The 13,402-nt window shown below is 44.9% G+C and overlaps 1 protein-coding gene across 1 annotated transcript in view; it reads right to left on the bottom strand.

The window, feature by feature from the left end:
- The window catches only part of LOC126417021 (protein dachsous), a 423,732-nt gene that overhangs the window by 176,226 nt on the left and 234,104 nt on the right, over window positions 1–13,402 (bottom strand). Inside the window, exon 8 of the mRNA XM_050084910.1 lies at window positions 9,792–10,041. Coding sequence (XP_049940867.1) covers window positions 9,792–10,041 — 250 coding nt within the window. The remainder of the gene's footprint in view (window positions 1–9,791; window positions 10,042–13,402) is intronic.

Below are 13,402 nucleotides of genomic sequence, written 5' to 3' on the forward strand. Positions count from 1 at the left end.
GTTAATTATCTGCAATAACATGAATAATTGCATTATAAAATATAACGCAACTGATTGATGTAACAGATCATCCGAAACCGCCCAGCCTAAATAACGCAGTAAATAACATAAAATTTCCGCGGTTGTTATGCAGGGTGTTCCAGGAGGAACGATCAGTATTTATGGATGCGACAGGGACGATCGTTCGAAGCAAAAATGTCTAGTAATTATGGGCTCTAAGGCGCATACCTTAAGAGCTATGACCACTTGTTCAGCAGAAGAGGTGTTTCAGAGTAGCGAATCGGAACATGTTCTCACAGCTCTAGGATATGCATTTTAGAGCCTATGCTTACTGAACATTTTTTCTTGTTTTGGCCCCTACTGCCTCCTCTCAGAATGTGGGAAGCGAAGAGCATTCAGTAGAAGACATTTGTTCACAATATCGAAGATAAAGAGGTGCTCATAACTCTTTAAGATATGCATTTTTGAGCGCATGTTTATTGTACTTTTTTTGTTTCGAATGATATTCCTGTCATATCCCTGAATATTAACCATTCATCCTGGGACATCCTGTATTCTGATATTGCCATCTGTGTTGACAACGGATTAAATCATAAACCAAGGATAAGGATTCCTCTGATCACCACACTCCTTTAGTATATATTACTGACGGAACAATAAAGGACTGGCACAGATACAAAAATCGATTTAAAATAGTTTTAAAGGCAATTATATTTGCAGATAATCAGGTCTTACTTCCGAACAACGAGGGCGCACACACGTGGAAATTAAAATATAAATAAATTCCAAGTAATGTGTGACATACAAAGAGAACGCTTACCAACAAGGCAAAGAAGGACACACAAATGAAATTTCATGAAGTGACCGCAGTGCCTATACTGCTGTACTATTGTGAGAACTGGTCTCCGAACAGCAACGAGAAGTGGGTCACTGAAATACAAAAAATGAAATTTTTGAGAGAAACGGCTGGATATACTTTTTGATTGAAATAAAAAAAACCATCAGACAGGAATTAAAGACTTTCGACATAAATCAGAAGATAGACGGACAAAAAAGCAATTAGTGGGAGCATATCTTACTAACAGAAGATATAAGTTTTCCTTGCGTGTCTGATGAACAAACATTAATGACGACTGACAGCCGTCCGAAATTAATTGAGAATAAATTCGCTGAATGAGGACACCCGGGCATCAGCTGGGTTAGATATAAATGTACTACCTATTACCGACAAATGAACTAGATAAAACCCCTCTGAAAAACGCTTTAGTTTGCAAACCGAGTGCTCTCAGAGACCTTGGACTTCCGAAGAAGAGACGAGAGGATAAATTGAGAATTCCTATTTCACGAAGCAGACTTCACGATCCACCACAAAGATAACGCCGACGAAAACGGTGAAGTTTCACTAAGCCTCAAACAAGTCCAGTCTATAAGAGGTTTCCTGCCTATCATTACTCTGCGCGGATAAGAGAAATTAGATGCACATCAGCTCTGCATTCACAAGTGCCTTATCCGTATCCGCAGGTAAACTAGTTTAACCCGGTCTGTTTCTGGGAAATTTGCCGAAGGGATTGCTCCTGGGCTAGATTTTCTTCTGCTGAAAAACGTAGAGGCATATCAGATCTTATTTTGCTGCAGCATAGCTTGTCATATTCTTGATACGCTCCGTACGTTATACCTCTCTGTCATAAATTAAGGAAACGGATTTTGTGAATTTTCTGTGGGGCATTTTTGCAACTTTTGGAAGTTAAACAAAAATTGATTGAAGTTGGTGTATACTTCATTTACGAAATGTATGCTAATTCAGTTAACCTGCTACCCTCCTCAATATAATAAGCGTCGCATTATGTGCTTGTAAATTTATTTGAGAGGAACATTGGTAGATTAAGTAATTTTATACCAAACATTATTTGTGACATATCTGTTAGACAAACAGGAGTTGGGCAACGCAGCTAAGATACCAAAGAATCAGGTATTCTGTAAGAGCTTTCAGGTAACTTTGCGATAGGTTTCAGTAATTGTTTACGTCACCTCTGGCAGTGTCAACGAAAGAGGTCTTCGTCAGATCTACTGGACCAACGGAAACAGGAGGCACGTGGAGTTGTATGGAAAACACGAACAACTGACTTACAGATGTCGATAACGCTTCTACCCTTCCTATGGCGTCGCGCGGGATTAGCCGAGCGGTCTAAGGCGCTGCAGTCATGGACTGTGCGGCTGGCCCCTGCAGAGGTTCGAGTCCTCCCTCGGGCATGGGTGTGTGTGTTTGTCCTTAGGATAATTTAGGTTAAGTAGTGTGTAAGCTTAGGGACTGATGACCTTAGCAGTTAAGTCCCATAAGATTTCACACACATTTGAACATTTTTTCTTCCTATGGAATCGCGCACTGAAGCCAAGATACTAGCAAACCGTTCCAAATGAGTAATCATAGTGACTTAAAACAATAATAACAATAATAATTTTCCATCCCACGTAATGCAAAAAGACGAAAATGTCAATGAGGACACGATCTACTAACTTTCAAATACAAAGACATTATTACTGCGGATATCCGCAGATATACTGGCGCATATGCTAATTGGTTTAGGCTTTTATCCGCAAACTGCTGCGGATGTAGCTGTACCCGTACGCACAGGGTCGCCACTTTTCCCCCCCGTCTACCTGCGGCCAGTTTCTCATGGCCGGTTGTTGTCCGCGGGAGGCGGGGCTTCGACGGCCGCTGTTTGCTTTTCATTTAGACTTGACTTGAAGTCGGTCAATACTGCCCGCTGCCCGCCGGCCGCTTCAACATGGCGACACGGAGGCGGGGCGGGACCCTCAACAGTTACTGCTGCCGCCCCAAATCCGCATACAGGCGCGTGTGGGTGGCTACGTACACAAGACCCCGTTATAAATCCGCATATACAGTACGCGAGCCACTGAACAGTGCGTGGCGGAAGGTACTTCGTACCCACATTAACGAGTTTCTCTCCTATGAAACTTCCTGACAGATTAAAACTGTGTGCCAGGCCGAGACTCGAACTCGGGCAGAAGTAAAGCTGTGAGGACGGGGCGTGAGTCGTGCTTGGGTAGCTCAGTTGGTAGAGCACTTACCCGTGAAAGGCAAAGTTCCCGAGTTCGAGTCTCGGCCTGGCACACAGTTTGTCAGGAAGTTTCATATCAGCGCACACTCCGCTGCAGAGTGAAAATCTCATTCTGGATATTCCGTCCTATTCAATTTGATTATTGAGGTAGGTGAAATGATTGTGAATGTGCTTCCGCATGCCCCCTAAACTCTCTCATCTTATCCTCACGTTTCCTTGGCTTTACAAAGTCTTCCTCGAATACTGGTTCTCTAGATTTACCCACTAGAAGTTCCCCGAGCTTCTCTATTACACATCCGTATGGGCTAACGCGATGCCTACCTCTTATGATAATAACAGGGCGTCTCTGAAGTCTTCCGACGACTGCTGCCTTACCTACTTGGTGAGGACTCCAGACGCTGGAACAGTACTCCAGAAATGATTGCACTAGCGTCCTATGTGCGATTTATTTTAGTGATGCACTAAACTTCCCCAACATTCTCCGGATGAATACAAGTCTTGCGTTCGCGTTGCCTATTACAGACATTGCTTGTGCGTCCCATTTCACATCGCTTCTTAGTATTACTCCTACACATTTAACCGATGTGACGTAATCCAAATGTTCTCCATTAATCATTTAATCGGATACTATCGTGTTACGATGTGACGCACGTATAAAGCGTAGCCAAGTCATCCAGAACAATTGAAAGTTTAGAGTCTTAACTATTTTTTGTAAGTACATCAACAGCCAAGTTTACTACGCGACTGGTAGCAATTAGAGGATCTGTTTGCGTACGACGACGAAGCTTTCTACGAACGACTACCCTGCTCGCAACTGGACTTACATATCAAGCAACACAAACGTAGGGAAGGCACGTGTGTGAGAGAGCTCGAATTATCGGAGCTCGTTCTCTGAACTTCTGTCACATTAACTGTGAGTTGTACTGAGCAAGAACTGTGGATATCTGAAGAGGTAGGGGGCAGATGGTTTGGAACCATATGAAGTAAAAAAAGCTTTTTATCATCTATAATATACCAGAGTTCTTACATAACAACATTAATACTCATTTCTACGGAAATGTTCCGTCTTGTCGATAAGATAACAAGTAAGAGTTCTTTAACCACTTCTGTGTTTATTTTTTCCAGACACGTCGACATTTCGAGTATTTCCACTGAGTATTTCTACTGGACAATGTAATGTCGCATTGGATACGGATTCGCAGGCCCAAGCCAGAAAATTGGTACTATTTCTTTATTCGACCCATTCACAACATTTCACTGTTAAGCGTGACTGTCGTGTGTTAGGCTATGTGTTCAACTCACTGTGGCTGAAAGGGTATTGAAACAACAAAATTTCTAGCAAAAAGGGCACAAAAACTAATCAGACTGGAAAACCTAAGATATATTTTGCAGTGAAATTTATTATTAACAACACATTCCAAGAAGAATTTCAAACGATGGAAAAATCTTGAGAAATCTCATGCACGACTCCATAGTGGCCGATGGGCCAAGGAGAGAAGCATTAGCCAGTAGCCACTGACTGCTGGACATGACAGGTCGGCCGCCCACTCTGCTGTCTCCAGAATGTCTTCTGTGTCGCAAGATTGATTGGATAATGAACACTGGAAAGTGTGTAGAATATTAAGTGATTGTAATGCAGACTTAACAACGCTGTACTCGGAAGGAAGAAGGCGACTGATAAGTCATGTGCGACAACATTAAAATAATGTTTCCAGTAGGTGGCTGTAATGAACACCAGCAAATCGTTGTAGAGCCCAATATTCTCCTCAGACCCACAGACTACCAACAGTGCTACGTGGCAGTAATGTGAGTAACGATGCGGAGAAATCGAAAGTTAAATAACAACACTTGCACACAGTATAATGTTTGGAAAGCTCTCTGTCTTATATATCTACGTATATACTCCGCAAGCCAGTGTAGAGTGCCTGGAGAAGTCTATCTGGTAGCAATATTATCGACTTCCTATCGCATTCTACTCGCATAATGAACGAAGGAGAAATGCCTCCATGCTTCCGTGCGCTCCTCATCTCTTACTTTACTCCCATGATCCTCACGGGACAACTGTATAACGAAGACCAGGGCAGGACAGATCACGCTTGACGTCAGGAAGAGAGGACCGTTATTTGGCTCTAAAGGCATGACGGTAACTCCTTAGTACTGTGTAGCAACAGGCATCTGTTCTCGCAGCATCCACTGGACGTGTTGTATCGGGGCAACCGATGTAGAGAAGGTTTCGACACAGTGGCCTTTAATGCCGGAGACCTGCTGTCTGTTTACCTCTGACGTGTCTTCACAGAAGGGAATGGCTAAAGTGGAGGCGTCAACATGCCATCTGGACGGTCGAATGCTGGGCAAATGTTCTTTTCACAGACGAGACCCGATTTGGTCTGGAGAGCGTTTCTCGACGGATTCACATCTGGTGGGCACATGGAACACGTTGTGAAAGGAGACCGATATCTAGGAGGATCCCTAATGGCGTGGGCAAGAATTATGTTGACCACTCTTCATGAAATTGTACGGGTGAATCAGCAAGATTTAACTGCTGTTAGGAGCCTTGAGGTGATCTTGGGATCTCAAGAGCGGTTGTTGGGAGGTGCTGTGGGGCCCAGACTTCGTACTCATGGGCAATAATGCTCGACCTCATAGAGCACGGGTGGTTGATGTTTTTTTGGAAAAGGAAGATGTTGCATACGTGGCGTGGCCTGCTCGCTTTCCCGACCTCAATACCACGGAGTATGTCTGGGATGCACTAGGGAGACGGGTTGCACACGTCAGCTTCCACCAACCACTCACCAAGACTTGTGGGCAGCTCCGCAGGAAGAATGGGCGTTACTGCCTCAACATGAGATTGATGACACCATTCACAGCATTGTTGTCAGGCCTGCATTGGTGCCAGAGGTCGTCACACCTCATGCTGTGCACATTAACCAGTTGTCGGAATTTGTGTACCAATCCGTTCAGTTGGAAAAAAACGAAGAACATGTTTGTCTACAGTTATGCATGTTGCAGTTGATCACGTTCTGTATTCTTTACAAAGTTTCTACTGTACTATCACCTTTTTATACCGTTTTGTGCAAAATAAAAGCGGTCTTGCAAAATTTCCGTTTGTTGCTTTAATTTTGGACGCCGGTGTATGTTCATCAATAAAAATTTTCATGGTTTGCCCGATAACATAAAATGTCTGACAGATAAGAAAGCAAGAGTTGAATCTAGCCTAAAATCTTTTCTTCTGGACGACTCCTCCTACACCATAGACGAGCTTTGATTTAAAAACTGGCTACTTGTAATGTAGTTGCATGATTAGGACTGAAAAATAACACGTTCAGTAATGTTAACACTAGTCGTGTTTATATATACCGTGCACTTGCTCATTCTACACAATTTGTCTAAAAGATCGGTCAGATCGTCTATGGAAGCTGAACTGAGTAACCTGTGAAGCAGTACGTGTCAACTAAAGTGAACGAAACAGAAGATTCGTTTCGCTGTACGTCTGTGTTGCTCTGCGACGCTCGGGCGGAAGCACGTACCCCCGCGCCGCGGTCTCGCAAACAGCGGTGCGAGAAGTGTAGAGTGTGGTGTGCGGTGTGCGGTGTGTGGCGTGTAGTGTGTGTGGCGTGTAGCGGCGGCGGCCTCGACCCCGGGGTCGCGGCTGCCCGCCGCCAGCCGGCAGAGAGGCCGCCCCCCGCCCATTACCGGCTGCACACCCGTGATTGAAGCCCCGCTGCCACTCAATTTCCAATTCCTTTACGGTCGCTCCGCCCGTTCTACGACGTACTGCTAATAAATTACTTTGTTACTTTCGCGTGAGCGGTTCATTTAAAACGATGAAACAACAGCGTCGCTTTTTGTTATTGTCATTATTGTGTTACCATTGTGTCGAGTACTTTGCCCCGAGTTTTGCTCTTCGTGTTTCCGGCAGCGGCGAGCCGTAAGCGTGCGGCGCTGCGGCGATTTTCCTCTGTGGGGCGAAAGGCGTATCCGCGCACCTGAGGACAGCGCTACACGAGCGTGCACGCTTCTGTCGAAACAACCGCCAAAGTTGTGGGGTCTACGGCTGGTCCCAATGCGGCCACCGACTTCTTGTGGATTTCAGCACAAATGACAACAATATTGTTTCATCGCTCTCTATTTTTAGAATCCTCCTAAAAACCGGAGTCGAGGTAGAAAGTCGCGCTACAAAACTGAGAAGTACTCTACTGTACTCCATACGAAGACTGTTCCAGTAATCGCACAAAATAAAAAGGACCGTAATTCAAATATTCCGTGACACTATCTCGCAGGCTCTGTCACCCACTCTGAACATTTACACAGAACAAAATGAGCGGGGCAGCTTCTGGTGCTGCAGGCTAGTGTAGGACCAGTCGGGTACCGAAACGAGTCCTCGAAATGCTTAAGAACTGACGTCGAGTATCGCAGTACCCCATCCGAGAACAAGATCTCCCGTTTCACTCTCCGAATGTCAGATCACAAGGAGAATGTCACGACATTATTTGATTTTAGGTCAGTCTAGGTGTTTTTTTTATGTTTTCATCTTCCATGGGTCATATTTGTGACAACTCGCCACATGGAACATGTCAGTAGGTTCACAAATAAGACACATTCTGTCTGTAACAATGTGGCTAGTCACTGACATAATTTGACTTTTTATATTTAATCTGCAAGGAATCTGATAAATGTAAGCCAACTGCATACGTACTATCAACTCACAAATTACTTTATGGAAATAGAAGGAGTTGTCAAGTGCAAATGATATTTTTTATTTCGTTATCTGCCTTCATCATTAATTCAGAAAAGACATGGTGGAATGTTTTTACGGTTGATTTATGGCTGTCTACTTTAGTCGTTTGTATGCAAGTGCAAGGTTAAGTTGTAGATGGCAGAGGTTATTTTTGTTTCTCGCATTGTATTTATGAATGATACTATTATTTTCAAACTGTGCCTGATTATTCAGAACAAAACTGAAAAGTGTATTGTGTGGCAGATGGTGGTACGCCGAGTTTTTTTAAACAGTTCGTTACTCGAAGTTGAAGGATGGACTTCAGATATCCTTACAGCACGTTTACGTTTATGTGGAATGGATACTTTGTAGCTTTGTGTGGAAAGAGCTCAGGCAATTGTTGTTCACACAAAACTTCCAGTTTCTCGGATCTGTATACGTTGCCGTTACTTTACAGCTGGCCCTTACTACAGCAGTACAGGTTTGTTACACAGAAAATGTCGTACTGAAACAGGCATTCACAGGAAACAGTAGAGGATCATGCGTACTTAATATTAGCATCAACAGTACGCCACTGATTTTCACTAAGAATACGTAAGAATTAATTTTAGAAACGGATCTAGATTTCATTCATTTACATAAAAGTAGACAAGGTCAACATTAAAAAAAGTCGACAAATTGCAGAGACGGATTCAAGACTGGAAATGATGGAAAAAGGTCCTATGAATATTTTATTGGAAATGCATCGCTGCCACGGTAGACGGCGCTGGCGAATGACAGTTACTCTGAGCATGCATCGTGCGTCTCCTGTGCGTTGCAAGCTGTGTGACTGACGGAACGTACTGTAAGCAGCATAATGGTCCGATATTCATACCGGGAACAAGTCAAGGTGGTGTCTGTGTACGGCCAAGCAGATGGAAGCGGTCGAAAGGCAGCCCGACTATACCAAAACATATTAAAAAACTAGAAACCGTCTCGATTGCGAAAAAAGCACCTAGTGTTAATCTAGGTTTCGGCGTAGATAACTGCACCTTCTTCAGAACAACAATAAAACCCACAAGTGCCTAAGACGACCTTTGTCAATGATTAAAAGAACACCATAGCTACACATTTATAAACGAAAAAAAGGAAAACACAAACAATACATATGTACAAAGCCAAAACCACTACTTAACTAAATGGTGTACGCTCCAGCTCACACCGGCCTATGTTCGATGGGCCATGACTCGCCATAAACTGTAGTTAAGTAGTGGTGGGTTTTATTGTTCTGAAGAAGGTGTAGTTGTCTACGCCGAAACCTAGGTTAACACTAGGTGCTTTTTTCGCAATCGAGGCTGGTTTCTAGTTTTTTAATATATTAACCAACGATTGCTGACGCGCTGCGATGTTGAAGGTTCTTATACCAAAACAAGTGCCATCACAGGCAATAACTACATCACACAACATTTCGAGCCCTTTTTGGGCGTTTGTGTGATCATGGGTCCTTTCGGACAGACGAACTTGCAGAGAGGCGGCGGACTGTGTGTACACCAGATCTGGAGGAGCAGGTTGTACGGGATATTGGGACGAACACTAGTACAAGCTCCAGGCAAGTGGGCCGCCAACATAGTGCAAACCAAAGTACGATTATGTGTATCGTGCATGACAACCGCAACTATTTCTATCACCTGAAATCCCACGAATGCCACTTTGAATTTCGGTTGTGACGTGGATGCGGTGCAGCTGTGTACTGTGGTCCGGGACGGTTTGTTTTCGTTGGACACGCAACGTCCATTTCCAGCCACATGTTGGTAGGAAATTTTTTCCTTCATTTCCAGTTAGGAATCCGTCCCTGCATTTTGTAAACCTGTGTTTTGTTTAGAGGCAAAGCAGACAACATCCACGTTACGGTCGCAAGTACAGTAGATACGCGTCCGGGAACAGACAAGTGTGCGAGTGCGGCCGGCTGCCCCTGGCGCCTCGGCAGCCGGCGGCTCTCGGTCGGCGGCACTCACCGGTGACGGGGTTGACGTGGAAGCTGGAGTTGGCGGGGATGAGGTGGTAGCGCACGGCGGCGTTGGCGCCCAAGTCGGCGTCGGCGGCGCTCAGCTGGCCGACGTGCGCGCCGCGCGGCAGGTTCTCCTCCACGGAGAAGTCGTACGCGTCCTGCGAGAAGCGCGGCTCGTTGTCGTTGGCGTCCAGCACCGTCACCAGCACGCGCGCCGTCGCCGAGCTGGCCGGCGAGCCGTTGTCCGTCGCCGCCACCTGCGCACGCCACTCAGCTCCAGCCACTGTGCACCAGCCCAGCGCGGCGCCTGCCCTGCACTGGCCACCGGCGCTTTTCCCACACCCACACGAGTACATTTAGACCACCACTCTGTACCTCCACGATACTGAGCCCACATTTCGGACCAGATCTGAGAGAGCCTCCCTTTATTCCTCTGTGCACGGGCTCCTCTCAGCTCCCTCCATATTCGAACTCTTGTATCGAGACCCTTTTTCCTAAGCTTCCCTAAGTCCATTATTCACCATGCAATTCCTCGCGTGGTTCCGTATCACCATCCATATCCACCAAACCTGCAGTTACACCACACGTACCCTCCAAAATTACACAATCCCACACATACTTCCACCCTTACTACTCGTATCCATGTTGCTGGCTGTCTGTGTTGGAATCACCAGGTATCACACTTGATTGTAATGCATGCCATATTAAGAAACGTAAGTACATGGTATCAAAATCATCCTTTATTTCTTACATCTCAGATGCACAATGTTTATGGCGATCAATTACGCTATAACAAGATCATTATCAGGTCTCAAATAAAATTACGAGTGTAACTCCAAAAGAAATGCACACTATTTTCGTAAAAATACAGTTTTCATTCTGCATGTGTGCAAGTTTTACAGTGTGTAGATACATCCTTCACGCTTGTTTTCAAATTTAGTTCAGCCTGTTCCCGTGAGTGGCGCCGTCACAGCATGTCTTCAAGATGGTTGCTACACTTGACGTTCGTCAGAAGGAACGTGCTGTCATAGAATTCCTGTGCTGTGAAAACGAGACAGTAGAAAACACTCGCAAGAGGTTCAAAAAGGTGTACGGAGATGCTGCTGTCGATCGCAGTACAGTTAGTCGGTGGGCAAGCAGGTTACGTGACGAAAGCGGGCACGAAAATATTGAGGATTGTCCTCGCAGAGGCAGGGCTCGTACTGCACACACTCCAGACAATGTGCAGAGAGTTAACGAATTGGTGACTGCTGACAGACGCGTCACAGTGAACGAACTGTCACGCTACGTTGGGACAGGGAAAGGAAGTGTTCGCAGAATGCTGAAAGTGTTCGCGTTAAAAAAGTTTTGTGCCAGGTGGGTTCCCACGATGTTGACAGTGGCTCACAAAGAAACAAGAAAATCGGTATGCAGCGAACTTTTGGAACAGTACGAGAAAGGTCGATATGAAGTTCTTGGAAGAATTGTGACAGGTGATGAAACATGGCTCCATCATTTTTCACCAGAGACGAAGAGGAAGTCAATGGAGTGGCATCATGCAAATTACCCAAGAAAAAAAAATCCAAAACCACACCTTCTGCTAGAAAAATTAAGGCTACGGTGTTTTTCGATTCCGAAGGACTCTTTCTTGTGGACATCATGACAAGTGGAACCACCATAAATTCTGATGAATATGTGACGACACTGAAGAAACTTCAAGCTCGACTGAGTCGTGTTCGACCACATCGGCAAAAGCAGGATGTTTTGCTGTTGCACGACAATGCACGGCCACATGTCAGTCAAAAAACCATGGAAGCGATCACGAAACTCCGGGTCACAACACTGAAACACCCGCCTTACAGTCCTGACCTCGTTCCATGTGACTATCATCTCTTTGGGAAACTGAAAGACTCTCTTCGTGGAACAAGGTTTGAAGATGATGACTCCCTTGTGCACGCTGCCAAACAGTGGCTCCAACAGGTTGGTCCAGAATTTTCCCGTGTGGGTATACAGGCGCTGGGCCGGCTGCGGTGGCCGTGCGGTTCTGGCGCTGCAGTCCGGAACCGCGGGACTGCTGCGGTCGCAGGTTCGAATCCTGCCTCGGGCATGGGTGTGTGTGATGTCCTTAGGTTAGTTAGGTTTAAGTAGTTCTAACTTCTAGGGGACTTCTGACCTAAGATGTTGAGTCCCATAGTGCTCAGAGCCATTTGAACCATTTTTTACAGGCGCTGGTTCCAAGATGGCGTAAGGCAGTTGAGAGGGATGGAAATAATGTGGAGAAATGAAAATATTGTTCCTAAAGGATGTATCTACACACTGTAAAACTTTCAAACATGCAGAATAAAAGATGGATTAAAAAAAATAGTGTGCATTTCTTTTGGAGTGACCCTCGAACACAGAATACTATGGTCTGATTAAAATTACTTGATAGTTGACGTCTGTCACTTGCCACTGCAGTGTTGCAGCCGGCTACCGCTCGATTACAGGTGACACAGAAACACGACGAGTCAGTTCACAAATGCTGTCAATGTGTAACGCGGAACAATGTTGCTGGCGGCCACTGTGAGGTATGGCGAAAACGCGAGATGCTCTGTCGGCAGATGATTTTAAGTGACCAGTGACTGAACTACCGTTGACGACGTTTATTGTAGCCCTGAATTTGAGCTCGTGTCCTAACCTATCCACAACCTCGTGATGTGCAATGTATCCGAGAAAACGGCGGCACAACTACAATCACGTCCGTTTCTTTCACTGAGGTTAAAGCTAACCTCTAGGAGTAAACTCAAGGGAGAAAAGTTTCATTTATACCTTTACACTGGCTACACGAACTGCCGCTTTGTAGACAAACTGGCAGATTCCAATTGAAAAGTGAATGATACGAAGAAAAGTAAGGGCAATAAAAAAGTCAGTACGATAATGAAAATGACGTGACAAAGTATCAGAAATCAAAAAATGCATTGAAATCAATTATTTGTATGAAAATAATAGTGAAAGTGTTTTGATTAGCCTTGGAAATAAAAAATTATCGCTGTTCTTCACAAGGTTCGAACCTACAACATTTTACACAGCAAGTTAATGCGCTACCGACTACACTACGAGAGGAAGATGTTCAAGCGTTACATTTGTGACTCATAGTCCGGTAACAACGATGAATTGCTGCCTTCAAAAATTTGGCTTCAACTAATGTCGTGCGAAACTTTTCTAATTTAAGCAGATTTCTCAGATTATAATAACTGTATACGTGATGCTGAGTCACGTCCTATGTGCGAGGATCTAGTAGTGTTTGGTTAGTGCTGTGTCTGAAACGCTTGTATGTTGTTAGCATCGTTGTGTGTGTTGTTTTATGGTTATCATGGGTGGTGAAATACTTAACTAAGGGTCAGATGCAGGATTCTGGATCCAAACACAACAAGAAAGAAAGCAGAATAACTCGAACTCACCAACTGTTTGGCGGCGGCGAGCGGTTCGGGTGTGACTTTGAGCGCTCTGAAGCTCCAGTCCCTGAAGCGTCAACTACCAAGTAATTTTAATCAGACTATGTAGTAGCTACTTTACGTAAGCTCACAATACGTAGCGAATATTGAGTCTTGCTGTTCCCAACGCGCTTCCAGGACTCAGGACATCCATAAATGGCGTTTT

This window comes from Schistocerca serialis, chromosome 8 (assembly GCF_023864345.2).
Source record: "Schistocerca serialis cubense isolate TAMUIC-IGC-003099 chromosome 8, iqSchSeri2.2, whole genome shotgun sequence".
In the NCBI taxonomy this organism is placed as follows: domain Eukaryota; kingdom Metazoa; phylum Arthropoda; class Insecta; order Orthoptera; family Acrididae; genus Schistocerca; species Schistocerca serialis.